Source organism: Chinchilla lanigera, unplaced genomic scaffold (assembly GCF_000276665.1).
Source record: "Chinchilla lanigera isolate Chin_1 unplaced genomic scaffold, ChiLan1.0 scaffold00058, whole genome shotgun sequence".
NCBI classification, from domain to species: domain Eukaryota; kingdom Metazoa; phylum Chordata; class Mammalia; order Rodentia; family Chinchillidae; genus Chinchilla; species Chinchilla lanigera.
Genome location: NW_004955459.1, coordinates 2,347,725 through 2,367,481, shown reverse-complemented (window position 1 = coordinate 2,367,481; position 19,757 = coordinate 2,347,725). Strand labels below are relative to the sequence as shown.

At 37.3% G+C, this 19,757-nt stretch overlaps 1 protein-coding gene across 3 annotated transcripts in view; it reads left to right on the top strand.

Annotated features, from left to right (window-relative positions):
• The window catches only part of Uggt1 (UDP-glucose glycoprotein glucosyltransferase 1), a 113,229-nt gene extending 93,693 nt beyond the window's left edge, over window positions 1-19,536 (top strand). For 2 of the 3 annotated variants that reach the window (XM_013521040.1, XM_005397560.2), the window contains 5 exons: window positions 857-1,039; window positions 2,174-2,334; window positions 3,539-3,653; window positions 12,656-12,772; window positions 13,573-14,271. In XM_013521040.1, the coding sequence (XP_013376494.1) occupies window positions 857-1,039; window positions 2,174-2,334; window positions 3,539-3,653; window positions 12,656-12,772; window positions 13,573-13,857 (861 nt within the window). In that variant the 3' untranslated portion in view covers window positions 13,858-14,271. Of the gene's footprint in view, window positions 1-856; window positions 1,040-2,173; window positions 2,335-3,538; window positions 3,654-12,655; window positions 12,773-13,572; window positions 14,272-15,136 lie in introns of those variants that run through there. The other variant, XM_005397561.2, reaches the window with a different exon arrangement.
• The last annotated feature ends 221 nt before the right edge of the window (window positions 19,537-19,757 follow it).

Genomic DNA, 19,757 nt, shown 5'->3' with positions numbered 1-19,757 from the left:
GTTACTTTTTCTTCCAGATTGTTCTGTTTGGGGGGAACAATTTATAAAACTAAACACTTATGTATGATGTCTTTGAAACGTCAATAATATAAGAGAGTATCTTTGTAAGAAGGAATGTTTTAATGAAATAACACTTTTCTCTCTGAAGCGTGCATGTCTTGAACTCAAAAAGCGTGATGATAGTGCAGGGTGAGGAGAATCATTAGTTCTCATGAGCCACTACCAAGATGTAGTGGAAATGATGCTTTATCTGTGCAAAACAAAAACACACTGGAAAAGTTTTCTGCTTTATTTATGTGAGGTTTTGTTATCTAAATTGATTTTGGGTCCCTCCCCTCCCCCCCAGAAGTTACTGAGCAACTTTTAATGTGTTGAGTAATATCTCTCTTACATCACTAATTCACTTCTGGTCCCCTGAAGGTACTTTCATTTAGAACCTGAAAGAATTACTCATTAACAACAGCAAGCGGTCGAGAGTATTTTAGGTTTGCCCTGTTGTTCCCTGGATTAGACCTAACCTTAAGAAATTGAGAAAGGATTGTTTATAATCGAACTCAAGAAGTATTTTACTGAAATCAAGTTTAGATAATTAGACTTAAGTTCATGTGCCTTATACATACACGCGCACATATACACAGAGAATTATAAATCTAAAAGCCCTCACCTATAGACTTTTGTCATTTCATGTGACCATAGTTGTAAAGAAAAGGGCATCTGAGTCAAGGCCATTCTTTGTTATGTCACTGTTTTGGTGAATGTGCTTTACTTGTGTCACAGTCGTGGCGGTTGACTTACATTAGGTAGTCAGTTTTCTTAATCAGAATGAACAGTTGTTTCTCCCTGTGTCTAAACATAGGAGTTTATACCTTACATGGCAAATGAATACAATTTCCAATATGAGCTTGTTCAGTACAAATGGCCCCGGTGGCTTCATCAGCAGACTGAAAAACAGCGCATCATCTGGGGATACAAGATCCTTTTCCTGGATGTACTTTTCCCACTAGTTGTTGACAAATTCCTGTTTGTGGATGCTGATCAGGTAAGCTTAAAGGCTAGATTTTGTTAATTTATATTAAAGACAGCAAACTTTCTAAGTGCTATTTTTCCAGGTATGGGAAAGTACCTGCTCATTTTATACTATTTAGAAAATATGGAAAGATGTCACACAGATTGGATTGCTTTTTAAATTTAATTTACATTTAGCATGCCTCCTTTTCATTTTTTCTGTCCTTTTAATTTAGTTACGATGACGTCATTATGCAGTCTGGTAGATTACTTAATTGTATAGAAAGACTAGAATTAGAAAATTAATGTTTAACAGTAGTTGCTACCCTCTCCAGTTATATGCCCCAAATATAGTTATTATTGGGTGATAGATGAAGAGGGAGTGATTCTTGGTTTGGCAACCAGGAATGCTGCAGGTAGCTCTTAGTTGCCAGGATTTGACATGATACAGGTAATGTATTGTGACTTTAAAGACTCCAGACTCAAACATGTACATGCACTTCTACCCAGAAGCCTTTTGCCTCACCCTCCCTGAGTGGAAGCAGTGTAAGGTGTGTAGAAGTCACCTGGACAGCTCAAAAAAAAAGGCTGGGTGTGGCGGTGCACGCTTGTAATCCCAGCGCTCAGGAGACTGAGGCAGGAGGATCGCTGCGAGTTCAAGACCAGCCTGGGCTACAGAGTGAGCTTAAGGCCAGCCTGAACTGCATATTGGGCCCCTTTTTCAAAAAAGAGAAAAAAAAAAAAAAAAAAAAAAAAGTCACCTGGACAGAGCTTCACCCACCTCTTTGGAATCTCTCAGGTGGCTCAACCTGAAGCATGCCTTCCTGATTTTCTTCTGACCAGGACTTATAGTGGCCAAGGCATTGTTCCACATCTGTGTGCATGTGACCTGGCCTTATCCTGCCGGCAACTCTGAAATAGGTACTATCATTACCTCCATCTTGTGGATGAGTAAAGCCGGGGATAGCGAGCCTAAGCAGGTGAAGTTTGTTTTGTTTCTACTCATGTAGAAACTTAGAATCCGGTGTGGTACACACTAAGCAAGTGTTAGTGAGGAATGGCTGCCCTCCTAGCTGCCTTCCATGATGTATTTTGTATTTTAAGGAAATTACGTTAGAGCTGTCTGCATGGTGGATGGAAAAAAGACTTTTGATATGTTTTCCTCCAGATTGTGCGGACAGATCTGAAAGAGTTAAGGGATTTCAATTTGGAAGGTGCCCCTTATGGTTATACTCCCTTTTGTGACAGCCGAAGAGAAATGGATGGCTACAGGTTCTGGAAGTCAGGATACTGGGCCAGTCATTTAGCTGGGCGGAAGTACCATATCAGGTAGGCACTGGGAAAGGGTACTCCTAATGATTTGTGTTTTTCTTCTTCTTTTAATTTAATTTTGTGCATTTAAAGTTGTGACTAGGTAATATATTACTATGACTTAGGAATGAAAATTACAAAAAGTAAATGACACTGGGCGTAGTAGCACAAGGCTGTGATCCCAGCACTCAGGAGGCTGGGACAGGAGGATTGCTATGAGTTTGAGGCCAGCTTGGAGTACATAGAAATACTCCGTGTCAAAAAACCAAAAAAAAGTCCATGAATAAAATCTTTTTTTTTTTTTAATTAAAATCTTTTTGACCCAATTCCTACCTGCACAACAGATAACTGCCCTACTTATTTATGTCCTTCTGGCATTTCTTACATAATAGTTGTGAATGTGTATTCTTTCTTATATAAAATGTACCATCCTTTTTACACTGTCTTGTAACTTTCTTAATATTTTAATTCTAGGTTTTATCATATCAATATATAGAGAGGAATTTTATTTTTCCAGCTTCATATTACTACAGTATGTTATTTATAGTCTTTTTGTTATGATATACTGTTGCAATGAATGATTATTAAATGTATTATTTTGCATATTTCACATGTGTTTGTAGGGTGAATCTCTAGATGTAGATCATCCTAGGTCTAACAGTATATATACATTTGCTGCATTTTTAATGAATATTCCATTGTCTTCTCTGGGAGCAGTATAATTTGGAAGCTGTAAAGGGTAAGAGACTTGAAGGAAGTAACACATGCAAAAATAAATGATGGGATTTGGTGATTTCAGCTTCATACCTACAGTCCTGGTCCAAAAGAACTTTCAACACTGTGGGGTTTTCTCTCCTGTGATATTTAAGACATCATTAGGATGTCTCTGACTAAGGGTTATTTGTCAGCAACTGTACTTTTATTACCAAAGCTGCTGCATTTGCTGGAGGTCTTTTGTTAGAGATTATTTCCTTGGAAGGCAATGAAGTAAGGAACAGGGACCAAAATAATCTAATGATGACAGAATATGGATTTCCCAGTAACTTCTGTAAACACCTTTGAAGTAACACCTATAGACCTTTAACTTTATGGTAGGCTTCAGCTCACAATTTCAAAGAAAGCCAGAATGTTTGGCTAGTATCCTGTTCCATTATTCAGTGGGGTTGGCTTTTCCTGCCATACATCCATGGATGGTTGTAACAAATAGGTCTTCTCTGTTCAGTGCATTGTACGTTGTGGATCTGAAGAAGTTTAGGAAAATAGCTGCTGGAGACAGACTCAGGGGACAGTATCAAGGTCTGAGTCAGGATCCCAACAGCCTTTCAAATCTGGATCAAGTAAGTAACCATTTTTTTATGATTAACTGTTTCGGTGGTAGTGTATACAATGTTGTATCAGAAAATGGAGTATTACTTGTGTCTCAGTTCTCTACTCAGAACAGTGTTGGGTTTTTTCTTGGAAAGTGGTATGTGCTGAGAGATACTGAGACGTACCTGACCTCCTGACGAGGCATATCAGTAGTGGAAAATGTCAGAGACCTGGTGTGGGAAGGGGGAGAGCTGGAAAGAGAGTGCAGCCTTTCTGAACCATTACCTTATTTTTTAACTTAGTAGTCAACTTCATCTGATAAGTTTCTATGCCTGCTATAGTCATTTGTTTTTCTGTTTTAAAAACTAAATACCTTAGGATTTACAGTCTAGAGTATGTTAGAAGCCATAGTATGTTTCAAGACAGCTGAATCACTGGTTATTAATGCCAAGCATTTTCTTGGAGGTGAGGTTGTAGTTGGTATAGTTTCACATATGTTAGGCATTTTGTTTCGCTTAAGTCTACCTTCAAATTTTTTTTAAACCTTTATTGTAATATATAGCATCCATAAAGAAGAATGCACAAACCAAGAAATATAATTATATCTGTATTTGTTTACACCAAGGAATTATTATAAAACAAATGCCTATAAACCACAAGAACTAGCATTTTAGAGACCATCCTTCATCTCTAACAAAAGTCGTTAGCATCCTGATTTTTATGGCAATCACTCCATTTGCTTTTCTTTAGAGATTTGCTATGTAAGCATGTATTCTTAAATGTAGTTGAGTTTACCTGTTGTTTCTCTTCTAATTCAGCAGCATCACAGAAGATGTACTCTTTGTAGTCTAACTTCTTTGGCTTAGGACTATGTTGTGATTCACACATGTTACTTATTTAGTCTACATTTTCCCTTTCCTTCCTTCTTCCCTTCTTTCCTTCCTTCCAATGGGGCCTTGCTGCATTGCCCAGGCTGACCTTGAACTCCTGGGATCAAGTGATCCTCCAGGCATATATTACCACCTGTGGCCTGTTTTACTTCTATGATGATGCTACTGTAAACATTCTTGCACGTGTATACACACATTTCAATTGTGTATACAACCATAAATGGAACTGCTGGTTCATCAGAGGTAGTATGTTTACCTTATCTAGATAATGCCAAACAAATTACTTTAAAAGTAATGTCATTTATGCACCCATCAGAAGTGTGAGAGTTCCTGTTTTGACCAATATTTATTAGTATATATGACTTTTGGGAAGATGGCGGAGTGATAAACACTAGCCAGTCAGCTTCTTTGGGATTCAGAATCCAGACACTGGAATGAATGTAACACCTTGGGGAAGAAAAGAAGGAGGGAGGTGGATCCGCAGGACCCAGGAAGGATCTGAAAGAATTGGATATGATCTTGCATCCTACTGTGACTTTCAGTTGGAGAGTTTAATCTGTTTATGTTTAATGTAATTGTTAATGAGGTAGGTTTTACACTTGCCATTCACTGTTTCTTATCAGTATATGCCTTGTATCTTTTGTATTCTATAATTCCTCCTTTTACTGCCTTTCTTTGTATAGATATTTTTAGTGTATCATTTAGTTCCATTTTTTATTTTACTATATATTTTTTAGTTATTTTGTTTGTTCTGATGATTATACACCTTAATTTATGACAATCTAGTTTGAAGTAATCCCAGAGTAAGTTCAGAGTGTATGAAAATTATCTCCATTCCCCACCCTTTATACTATCATACAATTTTTATCTTTACACCTTATATGCCCACCAATACAGATTTATAATTGCTTTTTTGCAGTTGTCTAAGTTTGCATAGGAGGAAAATAGGCTTTTGAAGGAAAAAAATATGTTGATACTCACTTTCATATTTACCCACATACTCTTCGTTCTTATGTAAATTGAAGTTAGTGCCCAGTAGCCTTCCATTTCAACCTGAAGGACTCCATTTAATTTCTTTTTTTTTTTTTTAACATAGAATAAACACCTTTATTACATGAGCTAAGCCAGCAGGGAAGGTTTATTTACTTTTCTGGGCCTTGATTTTCCTCAGATAGAACTCCAGCTCCTTGCCCTCTAGCACATAGCCATCTGCTCGGCCTCCATTTAGTATTTCTGGCAGGTTGATTCTGCTAGCTATGAAATGTCAGAGAATGTATGAATTTCTCCTTCAGTTTTGTTGAATAGTTTAGCTGAATATAAATTTTTGTATGACAGGTTTTCTTTCAGATCTTGAATATCTTTTTCCATAATCTTTGCCCTCTGTGGTTTCTGATGGGAAATTAGATACAATTTTTTTTTTTTTTTTTTTAGACAGGGTGTCACTATGTAATTCAGGCTGGTCTTGAACTCACTATATAGTCCAAGCTGGCCTCAAACTCAGAGATCCTCCTGCCTCAGCCTCTAGATATGATCTTAGGAAAGATCCTTTATACAAGACAGGTTATATGGCTAGTGCTGGTTTCAAGATTCTTCTGGAAGTTCAAATATAGTATGTTGAGGCATATTTCAGTCTATCCTACTTGGAGCAAGTTGAGCTTGGATGTGTTTAATTGTTTTTCATTAAGTTTGGGGAATTATTGTTTTTCTTCTAGCATTCTTTCTATGTCTTTCTCTTCTCCTCCCTTCTGCCCCTCCTTCCTCCTGGACTCCCATTATTTGTACACTGGTGTACTTGATGGAGAATCACAGGTCTCTGGTGTGCTGTTCATTTTTATCTATTTTTCTTTATTCTTTTCATTTTCTGCAACTCAGGGTAGATAATGTCACACGACCTGTATTCAAGCTTAGTGATTCTTTTGTCTGCTGCACCACCATGCCAAGCTTTATTATTTTTAAAATTTTTTCTTTCTTAAAATTGCAATTTTCGCCCATTATATTCAACTACGCTATTCATTAACTTGCTAACTCTTAATAATTTATATATATTTTTATATTTTGTACATTCATAATCATATCAAGATTAGAACAGATGACAGTTTTACTTTTTCATTTTCACTCTTGCATTTTAAAATATTGATCTCTAGGTTTGTTAGACGTATCTTATTGTAAGCCAGGTGTGGTGACCCACACCTGTAATCCCAGCACTCGGGAAGCTGAAGCAGGCGGATTGCCACATAGGCAGCCTGGACTACATGGTGAGTTCAAGGCTAGCCTGCATGACAAAGCAAGACCCTGTCTCAACAAAAAAAGGAAGGAAGGAAGGAAGGAAGGAAGGAAAAAAGAAACAAAAAAAGAAAGAAAAGGAAAGGAAAAAGAAATACTACTATATTGTTGGGTAGAAATGTTGATAGTGAACAACCTTGATTCTGAGGGACATTTTCAGCATTTCTCTGCCAGATATGATGTTTGCTATATAGACTTTTATAGGTACTTCTTGTTCATATTAAAGAAGTTCCTCTTTCTTAGTTTGCTCCTTTTCAAAACTATAGTATGAAAAAAAGTGTAATGTGTTAAACGTAATTCCCTGAATTACATCATTTACTTGTAATTAGTTTGCCTAACATTTCTTGAATGTTGGCTAGAATTCACTAGTGAATTCTGGAATTTTCTTTGTGTTTAAATTGTGAATACAACCTCTTTACTAATTATAAGACTGTTGACATTTCTTTTCATTTGGTTTGATTTGGTTTTTTGAGACAGTTTTCCTGTGTAGTTCAGGCTGTGTTGAACTCACAGCAGATCCTCCTGACTTTTCCTCCTGAGTGCTGGGATGACAGAGATGTGACACCGTGTCTGGCTATCTTTTACTGCTCTCTCAATATTTTTATTAGGTTATATATAACTTTTCTGATGTGTCATTTAGTTGTTTGCAATATCCTTTGATTACCTGTTCATTGAGATTAATGTATATACAGCAATACGCTAAAATCTTGAGCGTGCTGCCTAATGGCTTTTTCAACAAATGGTACCAAAAACCGCTAGTTATCTTGTTAGTGTCTGTGGGATTGCTACCGATAAGATAACTTTTTAAAATTCTGATTTTTCTGAGATGTTTACTTAATGAATTTTTAGTCTTTTCTAATACATGCACTTGAAAATTTCAATTCTGTCTTTGGCTGTACATACTTTGTACTTAGCATTTTTAAATTTAATTTTATGGCGATATATATATCATGCTGTTTGTTTGTGACAGGGTCCCGCTATGCAGTTCAGGCTGGTCTTGAACTCAGTATGGTGCCCAATAGGGGCTTGAACTCATGGTGATCCTCCTGTCTCAACCTTTTAAGTCCTGTTATTACAGGCAGGCACCACCATGCAGCTTGGTATACTTCTTGTTGCCCTTGCAATTTCTTATTGGACTCACTCAGAAGTTATTTAGATTGATTCTAAATACATGGAGATTTTCAAGTTACATTTTTTTCTGTCAGTGTCTAGCTGAGTTGCTCTATGGTCAGAGAATACACACTGTTCTCAGTGTATTATCTCATGTATTTGAGTTTGTTGAGACTTGCTTTACTACCCAGATACAAATCAGTTTGGGTAAATATCTATTGTTATATTCTACAAATACTAAGCATATTTTTTCTCTTTTTCTTCTAGGCACTTTTATTAGTATATGCTGGTTATATGTAACGATCGTGTATATTCATCATGAGATGTACATTTACATAACAGATCAAATTCTTTTCATGTCCCTTTCCCCACTCTCCCCCTTCTTCCATTTGTGGTCCTCTTTCCATTTGTATAAGATCTGTCTCCTTATTTCTTGTTGTCTTTTATTTTGCTCTTTAAATTGTTTATACTTTGGATTTCTCATATAGAGAAACTATGCAATATTTTTGTGTCTAGGGGCTGGGGATTTAGCTCAGCGGCAAAGCGCCTGCCTGGCAAGCGTAAGGTCGTGAGTTCGGTTCCCGGTACCGGAGAAAAACAAAAAACAAACAAACAAACAAAAAAAATATTTTTGTGTCTGATTTACTTCACTTAATGTTATGATCTCAAAGTACTTAAATTACAGTAATCTTTGTTTATGGCTGAATAGTATGCCACTGTATATATAAATACCACATTTTCTTTATCAAGTGATCTGTTGATGGACATATAGAATGTTCCAAGATTTAGCTGTTGTGTGCTGTAAACAAGGGTGTGCACCTATCACTGTAATAGGGTGTCTTAAACTCTTTTGAGAAGATGCATAGAAGGGAAATAGCAAGGTCAAATGGAATTTCTAGTTCTAGTTTTTTGAAGCATTCCCATGTTGATTTCCATAGTGGTTTTACTACTAGTTTACATTCCCTCCAACAATGGAGATGAGTCCCTTTTCTCCACATCCTCAGCAGCATTTGTTATTATTTGACATCTTCATGATGGCCATTCTTTCTGGAGTAAGATAGAATCTCCATGTTGCTTTAATTTGATTTCTGTAATGGCCAAAGATTTTGAACAATTTTTCAAGTATTTATTTGCCATTTTGTAGTACTTTGAGAAGTAGCTATTCATTTCAAGTGCCAGTTTTTTATTGCGTCTTTTATTTGGGGGAGGTCTAAGTTTTTTGAGGTTTTTTGTATATTCTAGACATTAGTCCTGTGTCTGAGGAGTAAATGGCAAATTTCTTTTTCCCTTTTGTAACTTGTCTGTTCACTCTGCTGGTTGTTGACTTTGCATGCAGAAGCTTTTTAATTTGATATAATCCATTTGTTGATTATTGTTGTTATTTCTTGTTCATTGAGGTTCTATTTAGAATGTCCTCACCTATGCCTGTCTTCAACAGTTTTACTTATTTAATCGTCCAGCTTTAATATTCAGGTCTTTTCATATCCTGCTACATTGCTGAGTTTGTTAGTTTTAGGAGTCTTTTCGTACAGTTTTTTGGGATCTTCTATGGAAGGGATCATGTCATCTGCAAATAAGGATAACTTGACTTCTTCCTTTCCTATGTGTATCCCTTATATTTCTCTTCCCTGAATGCTCTGGCTAAAGTTTCAAATGCTGTATAGAACAGAAGTGATGATAGTGGACATCCTTGTGTTGTTCTCGATTTTAGAGAAAAAGCTTTCAGTTTTCCTTCATTAAATATCTTGGCAATAGGTTTGTTATGCATGGCTTTTATCAGACTCAGAAGCTCCTTCTATACTTACTTTCTTTAATATTTTTATCATAAATGTTGCATTTTGTCAAAGACTTTTTCTGTAACTACTTAGATTATGTAGTTTTATTCTTGCTTCTGTTTATGTGATGAATTAAATTTATCACTTTGTATATGTTGAACCATCCTTGTATCCTTTGTATGAGGTCTACTTGGTTGTGATGTATGATCTTTTCGGTGCTTTGATGCATTCTCTTTGCCAGTGTCTTGTTGAGGATTTTTGTGTCTGTGTTCATGAAAAAGATTGGCCTGTAGTTTTCTTGTTTAGTTGAGTGCTTGTCTAGTTTAGAATAGGGGTAATGCTAGCTTCTAGAAATGAGTTTGTCAGCACTCCTTTCCTTTCAGTTTTATTAAAGAGTTGAGTGTTGTACCCTCCCTGAAGTTGTTGTACCCTCCCTGAAGTTGCTGTAGAATTCAGCAGTGAATCCATCAAGTTCTGAGCTTTCTTAGTTGGTAGAATTTTTATTACTGCCTCAATTTCATTGCTTGTTATTGGACCATCTGTGATTTTTTTAAATATCTTTTTGAATCAGTTTTGATTCCTGTGTGTCTAGGAATCTATCCATTTCTTCTGGATTCTTCAATTTATTGGAGTACAGGTTTTTTAAATAGTTACTAATAATCTTCTGGATCAGCAATATCCATTGGGGTTTTGCTTTTTTTCATTTCTAATTGCATTTTTGTGGGTCTTTTCTTTCCTTTTTGTAAACTTAGTTAAGGGCTTGTCTACTTTGTTTATTCTTTTGAAGAACTAGTTCTTTGATTTATAAGTTTCTTTCTATTGATTTTTAGTCTCAAATTCATTAATTCTCACTCTGATCTTTATAATTTCCTTCTTTGTATTAGCTTTGGATTTGGATTGTTTTTGGTTTTCTAAGACCTTGTGGTATATAAGTAGGTTATTTATCTGAGTTCACTGTGCTTTTCTGATGTGGGCATTCACAGCTGTAAACTTTCCTCTTAGGACTGCTTTTATTGGGTCCATAGGTTCTGCTGTGTTGTGCTAATAACATTATTGTTTGATTCTAGGAATTATTTAATTTCTTTCTTGATTTCTTCTATGACCCATTGAGTATTCAAGAATATTATTTAATGTTGTCCAGGTGTTTGTAAAATTTCTGTGGTTTCTTTTACCATTGATTTTCAGTTTTGTTTCACTGTGATCTGATAGTATACATGGGACACTTTCAGTTCTTTTGTATTTATTTAAACATGTTTTATGGGTAGTATGTATTTTGTTTTGGAGAAAGTTCCATGTGGTGTTCAGAAGAATATGTATTCTGTTGTTGTTGGGTAGAACACTGTAGATGTCTATTAAGTTCATTTATTTGAAGGTATGGTTTGACTCTGCTATTTATTTCTCTGTTGATTGTTTTGTCTAGTTTGTCTTTTGTGATGGTGGGATATTGAGGTCCCTCACTTTGATTGTGCTGACATTTATCAGATCTTTTTATCAGTAGTGTTTCTTTTATGAAATTGGTTTGGTTTTTCTGTTTGTTTGTTTTTCTTCCAGTACCAGAAATCAAACTCACGACCTTGCGCTTGCCAGGCAGGCACTTTGCCACTGAGCTAAATCCCCAGCCCCTCTTTTATGAAATTGGATGCAGTGGGTTTCGGTGTATATATACTTAAAATTGGTATCTGTTCCTGTTGAATTGTTCTCTTAACACATAAGTAGTGACCTTCTTTGCCTCTTCTGATGAGTTTGGTCTGAAAATAGAAAAAATGAAAAAGCTATTCCTACTTGTTTTGAGGCTCCAGTTGCATAGAATATTGTTTTCAACCCTTTGATTTTTTTATTTTTTATTTTTTATTTTTCTCCTGTACCGGGAACCGAACTCACGACCTTGCGCTTGCCAGGCAGGCGCTTTTGCCGCTGAGCTAAATCCCCAGCCCCAAACCCTTTGATTTTTATTCTGTACATTTCTTTTTAGATTAAATGTGTCTTGTGTACAGCATACTATTGATTTTTGTGATCCAGTCTACCAAATCAGTATCTTTTAACTGTGGGAGGTGAGGCCATTTACACTGAGAGTTATTAAAGATGTTGACTCACTCCTGTCATCGTGTTTTTATTTTGCTCTTGCTGATTCCTTTATTTTTACGCTTTGCTAACTGTTCTCCTTGCTTGATATATTTATTCCATTAGGCTTTTGGCATTGTTGGCTTTATTATCTCTGTCTAGGATTTCCTTGAGAAGTTTTTTGAGTAGTGGTTTGGTGGCCATGAACTTTTAAAATTTTTAAAGTGTTTTAATCCAGCCAATTTAAAATTTTAGTTTGTAGAAAGGGTTTGATAGAGAATATGATCATGTATTTTGCACAGTTTTATATATAGGGCTTTGAAAGATCGTTGATTAGATCATTTTTACAAGTATCACAGTTAATAATTTTTTTATACTATCATTTTATTCGATCAGTGCTTTGTGCCATGCAAGTCTAAAGACAATAGAACCTTTTTTTTTTTGCATGATAAACTCCAAAAATGTGGGCTCATGTATTTGGGAGCAAAGGTCAGTAGATAAGAGGGACCCAGCTTCTTTTTTGGATAATTGTAGATTTTAAGAACCACTGTCTATATTTGCTTGACTTTGAAAAGTGAACAGGAATATTTTCCTAGAATTTCCTTCACAGAGGGAATTCTATTTATGAGCTATTTGTGAGTTTTAGTGAAATGGTTTCTCGGAGTTTCTTGTGGCTGCTTATTATGGGTACAGTTTTCAGTAGCTATGGATTTTCTAAATTTTGAAGTTCTGAAAAACACCATAAGCAAATTCCTTAATTTCTCTGAAGTTTTTTGGTTTCACTTCTAAGCATTTGTGAGTGGCACATGATACAAAGTGCTCAGCTAACTCTGTGACTTTTTCACTGTACATTTATTTGAATTTCCTCCAAAACTTTATAGATTCTTGTATTTTATTTTCTTTACCAATCAGGATCTGCCCAATAACATGATCCATCAGGTACCAATCAAGTCACTCCCTCAAGAATGGCTTTGGTGTGAAACGTGGTGTGATGATGCCTCTAAGAAAAGAGCTAAGACCATTGATCTGGTGAGCTGTCCATGGTGCTGCCCTGCATCTTCACCCAGTGTGCTGTGTGTCTGTGTACTATGTACTGTGTGTACTGGGTACTATGTGTCTGTGTATATAAGATCTTTATTCTTCCTGTGCAGCGGTATAGTTCAGAGGCAATGAAGCATCATATGGTAACTTCAACAGTGTTCTTCTGTGCTTTATGGCAGGAAACCACGAGTCCCCTGTGAGCTGATGGGACTGTTTTCACTATTCGCTGTCTGCCTGGTCACTACTTGTCTCCCAGCTCACTTCTGTGCTTTGTAATTTTTCCAATCTGACTTTTTTTTTCCTTGTCTTCCAATAGCTCCCTACAATGTCTTTGAGGAAGTAAATACAGGCCTCTGTGTTCTCTCTTATGTGGTGGCTGCCCTCATATTGTAGGTGCACTTCTTTTCCTACTTTTACTGGACCCAAACTTGCTGTGCAGAGCCTGTTTCTTTTCCTACCTTTAATAAAACTTTGCTACTGTTTGCTCTTATCTTGACCATTTCTTTACTCAGAACAGAAAGGACCTAGAAACCAACTCCAGATGGAGACTCTAGCACCCTAGAACCCAGTAACTACTGGGCACATAGTCTCACCAGCTGACAATTAGAAGAAAAAGTAAATACAGCTTTATATATCCTTTTACCATATTGCTTCTGCAAATATATCATTTAATTCCTTAGTATTGTGCTTTTTGTCCAGTTTGGACATGTAATCTAAGAAACACCTTTAAACTCTGTATAATGAACTCTTTTCAACTCAGCTGATCTGTGTGCATTGGATTTTCACAGTGTAATAATCCGATGACCAAAGAGCCCAAGCTGGAGGCTGCTGTGCGAATTGTCCCTGAGTGGCAGGACTATGATCAAGAAATCAAACAGCTACAGATCCGTTTTCAGCAGGAGAAGGAAATGGGAAAACTGGGTGAGAAGAAAACAAAAAAGCCGAGCCAGGAAGGTAAGTGGAGATGTTTGGCTTTGGGTAAGTACTTCTTCGTGTTTCTGATTTCTATTCAATGGGAAGACAGTGGAATAATGAATAAGAGGATAAGAAAAATCCCCCTAGTCCTTCTCTAGACATGATCAGTCTGTGTCTGCTTTTCATGTTTTTTTCCAGTGGCCTTTGATACAGTTTATTAAGGTAGTTTCTCACCTTTTTCTTTTTTTTTTTTTGCAGGAAAAAAGGATGCTTTAATTGTAATCATTGTTATTTAATCTTACGAATTTTGTGATATCTAAGCCACTATTTTGGGGAGTTCTGGTCAGATTTCTTGGGTTGTTTGTTTTTCATTAAATCTGTCAAGGCACTAATGAACAAAACTTCCATCAAGACAAAGTATATACTGATTTGAAGAAAGTATTCTTTGAAATAGGCATATTGGGATATGGGTGGAATTTGTGTTTAATTTAGATTATGGATAGAAAGGATTTAAATCTTTCTATAATATCCTATAGTGTACAAACCTTAAATGGTAGCTGCTTGAAAAAAATCATTAGAATACAGAGAGACTTTTGTCCAAGCATATAGCATACATCTGTAATACCAGCATTCTGGGAGCCTGAGGCAGGAGAATTTCAAGTTTAAGCCTAGTCTAGGCAATTTAATGACTTGGCAAGACTCTGTCTCAAAATAAATTAAAATTAAATAAGATTAAATTTTTTAAAAATTTTGAAAATAGGCTGCTCAGTGCAAAGGCCCTGAGTTTAATCCCTAATACAAAAAAAAAAAAAAAAAGAACTAACTGAAAATACATGCACATTTACTAAATGTTATACTGCACTTGTGAAAATGATTTTGTTGGAATGAAGTTTGCAGGTAGTTTCAATTTTTTTAATTTGTAATAATTTTTTTTTCAAATTTTAATTTTTATTAGTACATTTGCAGTATGTAATGATTATGTTCATCATAGGGAGTGTGTTGGTACATTGCATAACACACTTTCATTTTTGTCCCCTTGCATCCCTCTCCCCTCCCTCCATCTCTTGGAGTTTCTTTTTTTGTTTTTAAAGTTTCACATTTATTAAAGGTAGGGAAAAAACCCAGAAGGTTAAGAAAACACTTGGGCTCCACAGAGTGAGCTTGGGCCAAGTAAAAGTAGGAAAAAGAAAGCAGAAAAAAGAAAACACACCTTACAGCATAGGACAGGCTGCCAGGAAGAGAAAAATAGCCTTAGAGTTTCATTGTTTTTAAAAATGTCCTCTATTTTGTTTTTGCTTTTAAAATTTAATACAAAAACACCAAACTAAAGCTTCTAAAATTTAAAAAGGGAGACAAAATGAAGGTGGGGTAAAATATCTATTCCATATTTTTTTAACTTGAGGATAATCTATTTTCCATTGTTTTCCTTTTCCATAGCATTTCAGACACATGAGGAATTATGATCTTTGGAGGAAAATAGAAAATGGCACCATTGAAAACAGTTTTTATACTAAATGCTAGTTTTTTCTGATCTGTCTATACAACTGCTGATAAGCTCACTGGGCAGGTGTGCCAGCCTTTTTGATGCTGAGCATTTGATTTTGACTTCTGCACACCAGTGGGCGCTGGATCTTTGGAGTCAGGGCTCTATTGGATTTGTACCTCAGAGGAAGACAAGTGGCTGATCTTTTGGGACTCTGAAAAGAGCACTCTTCTCACCAGAGGAAGAAATGGCAGTGGCAAGAAGATGAGTCCTTTGGAGCCCACATCCAAGAGCATCCAAGAGCACAAAGCTGCATTGTCCTAGGAAGGAGGCTAGTAGAGCTGCCGTGTTCTTCCTTACCTCAGTTTACCTGCAGCTCAGGCTGCACCTCAGATGCCTACCCAGTGTGGGTCAGGCTGGCAGAAAGAAGCTTTGTCCAAGGTCCACACACCTGGAAATTTATGCCAACACCCCACCCACCCACCTCCCCATAGTCTTTTCCCAAGTGCTAGGTTCATTGTTTAATCAAAACCAAACCAACCATTGTGTATCTTCAGGGTTGGCTCAGTACAGTGGCTAAGCAAATTAACTTGGGGACAGATGGGAGTGGTTGGTTGGGGTGCAGATAGAGAAGATAGGCATAGGAGGGCTCTAGGGTGCTGGGGAAGGATTAGAATTTGCTGGTTTTCTTTTATAAACCGTCATTATCATTGTGGCTAATTTGAAATGAAAACCTTATTCTCTACCTAGACCTGGTGAACTTTCTTAGGTAATTGTTTTGTAAACAATTTTTGTATTTGTGAAAGTCTTTGGTTTTTCTTTCCACTTTAAAAAAAGTGTCAACCATTCCCCAACTGGACATAACCATATGAAGCCCTAGTGATGCATCTCGAGGCTTTGGGCTCCCTCCAGACATCACCTCATCCTTTGTCCTTTCCTATATAGTGTTTTCTCTCAGACTCAGAGACAGTTGGCTTGGATTTTTCTCAACAAAGTGCTCCCAGCTCTAAGGCCAGGAAGGTTTCTGACTATGGACTTATGATTTTCTGTACAGTGGCCCATGTTCCTTTTGTTTTAGCTCTGTGATTGCCTTTGGCTTACAGAAATCAGTAGCGTTCACATCAGTTCTGTCATGACATAGTTGTACCACAAAGCACTGTCAGCCCCTTAGCTCTTGCTTGGCTTTTCCTTCCCTCATCCAGCACTGGCCCTGTGGGCTTGGCTGATGGATGGGTGAGCGCCCCTGTCAGGCTGCAGGTTCAGCAGCACAAGCACTGCACCTGCCTTACAGTTCACATGGACTTATTCTTCCTATTCTGCCTACTTTTTAAAAATATAAAGGGTGGTGGAGAGCTCAGTGAAGTAATGCTTGCTAGCACAGCAAGGCCTTTTATCTCCACCCCCACATAAAATAGAAAAATTGGAGGAGCAGGTGCAAGTGGATAGCTAAGTCTTTACCATTCTAAGCCATTGATGTGCAGTGTTTTTAAAACCACAGTCTTACTCCAGATACCAATAATTTACTTTTCCATTTTCAAATGCAAAAGTTAGTCTAGGAACCTCACAATCTGAAGGAATTTTTGTTGTTGTTTTGTGTTGGTTTGGTTTTGGTTCTTGGTTATTGAGGCAGGGTCTTCCTGTGTAGCACAAAGCTGACCACAGAGTCGTAAGCCTCCCAAGTTCTGGGGTTACAAGCATGTGCCACTATGTCTGCCTCTGAAGGACCTTTTGACTTCATTTTCATAATTTCATAAGAAGCTGAGGAGGGAAGAAAGGTTGTGGCGTGCTTTCTGTCTGCCCAGTCCTAATCTGGGTCAGGCAACTGAAAGAATAAGATCATGACATCAAGAGACTTTTGTTTAGGCTTCATCTTCACATTTAGTCGAATTTTCAGAGAGGCTGCTGCAGCTGCTGTCCACAATTATAGGCAGAAGTGTACATTTTTCTGTGCACTGTCTGGGAGGTAGAGCAAGAAATACTCAAGTCAGTAAGATATACTTTTAAATGCTGATTCCACTCGCCAGTTTTCTGTCGTTCTAGCAACTCTCATGAATATTATACATAAAAGGAAGATCCATAGCAAATTACACATGTTCTGTGTAGGATGTGTCCTGTTGTTGCTCATGGTCTGTATCTGTTACCTCCCTGACATTAGTAGCCTTATTAGTAGTTAACAGTGACTAATGCAAGCTTGCTTCTGAAGGGGTCTAAGCCCCTTCCTGCCAAACTTTTTCTTCATTTTATGTAGCATAATCCCTTTTCCAAATTAACCAGTGCCCAGGGAATAAGTTACCTCTATAATGTGGTCCTGGTCACTTTGTTGTGTCTGCTCTGAGAAGGTATACTGTGACTGGAAAGAGAGGTAATAGATTGCTTTCCCCAGAAGCAGGAACCAGTAGTTCAGGCTTCTGGAAACTGTCCCAATGCATTCTTCTTAACCAACATTTGTGTGTAATGTGGTTTTTTTTCTCTCTCATTATGTCACAGTGGGAAATTTCTTTTCTGAGTCAGCAGAGTGATATGAAGTATTGTGATGTCAGAATGACATACAGTTTTGTGAGCAGTGTGTTTGATATCAGAACCTGTCCCAGCCTGCTTCTAGGGTGTGCCATGGTCAGGTTCTCTGGCCACCTGGGGTTTGGTTAAAGTGTACTGAATACTTAGCACATTGAGAGTGAGGGCGTGTTGATTTTCTGTAAGATTGGTAAGGCTGAGTCTATTAAAAGTTGCATTTCACATTGAGTGTTCAGATGCTGCATATCTAAGTGCAGAGGCCTCACTGCGCCCATGCATTGGATGAGCTCAACTCTTGGGACAGCATAGATGATGTATTTATTCTGTATATTAAGACAGTTTCTATAAAGGGAGCTTAATTTCCTATGCTATTCCTACATCCTCATGTTCTGAACCATTCTAAGGCTCTGCCTGAACAACTTTTATGAAAAGCTGAGAGCTGCAGAGGGTAGTGCAGTTTTTAGAAGACACTAGCCCTGGTGACAGAGAGGAAGGAAATCTCTAAGTGTCCTTAGCTGCGAAGTATGCTGTACTGACACTTTGATGTGTAACAGATTGGACACCACTCACATGACAGAAAATGACTCCTCTGCTCCACACTTTCCCCATAAGTACATTTAGATCTGTGACAGCAGTCATTTTCAAAGCTTGCTGTTGTGAATTTGTCTTGAATGAGTAAAAAATAATTCAACTGAAGTTATAAGGGAACTGCAGTCCATTTTTCCTGGATAGAATTTCACTGAGATGGAAATGTATTACTAAAGCCATTTGATGGAAACTGGTAACAAAAGTGAAGGGTAAATAAAAAATGGAGGATGAATTATGTGCAAAGTTACTTAAATATGTATACCATTGTCTGATTTTAATAATTAGCTTAAGTACTTGGTTTTATGGGGGATTTTTCTGGTAATGATCAGTCAAATATAGCTTAACCCTATGCTTAGCCTGGTAAGGTAACAGTGTTCAAATTCTTGTTTTCTCTGCCTTAATGTAGTGAAGAAAGGATCTTAATCAGGACTTTGTTCACTGTCTGTTTGAATTCATGATTAGCTCAGGTCATTGCTGAGATTTCAGAGTATGTGGTGGATGTAGCCTTTCTCATTATTTGTTATTTTATTTCTCTATAATACAGAAACAGTGCTTCTGTACTGTGTGGCACAGTGAGTCAGTAAGTCAAGCAGAGGATCTCACTCCCTTGGGGTATCATTGAGTGCTGACAGTTTACAGAAACAAACCACAAAATCAATTGCAAGCAGCCCAAGACCCCTAGAAATAATCCAACAAGCTTAGGGTCCGTGGTATTGATTTTGCAAGCAAGTGGCCCTCCTGAGCTTTCCCAGCTCTCTAGCACTGCAGAGCAGCTGTGGGACGGTGAGTGGGACATAACGGGGTCAGAGCCAGGCCTTCCTCCACCTGTGTTTTGGCATTGCCTTACTTGTCACTATTTCGAGTTGCAGAGGAGCTCCAACAATAAAGAGCAAAACACTTTAACCTAATGTTGACGATTTGGAACAACAGGTTATGAAGTACTGTACCATATTTTCCAACCAGTTAACATGGAAATAAGGCAAACAAGGGAAAATGGAGACAAAACTGAAGTTTTTTTTTTAAAAAAAGAAATGTAGTTTTAACAATCTTTATAAGTATCAACTTTACTGTAATTCTGTCTCCCATTAAATGCAACATGTGTTCAGGTGCTGCCCCTTGCTTGGGAACAGCATTGGGGTTTTCAATGTCTGCAGGATCTCTGTACCCAAAGGGAATCGAGAAGGAATTTCTTGGTACTATAATGAAAATAAGGTCTGCTCAACACAATAAACTTTTTCCTCTCTTCTTTAAATCTTTCTGGTCAGTCATTTAACTTTTTTCATTTTCGATTTTTTGAGACGTGGTCTCACTCTACAGTACAGGCTGGCAGGGCGTGGTGGTGCATGCCTGTAATCCCAGCACTCAGGAGGCTGAGGCAGTAGGATTGTTGTGAGTTTGAGGCCAGCCTGGGCTACAAAGTGAGGTCAAGGCCAGCGTGAATTGCATAGCGAGACCTTGTCTCAAAAAGATAAA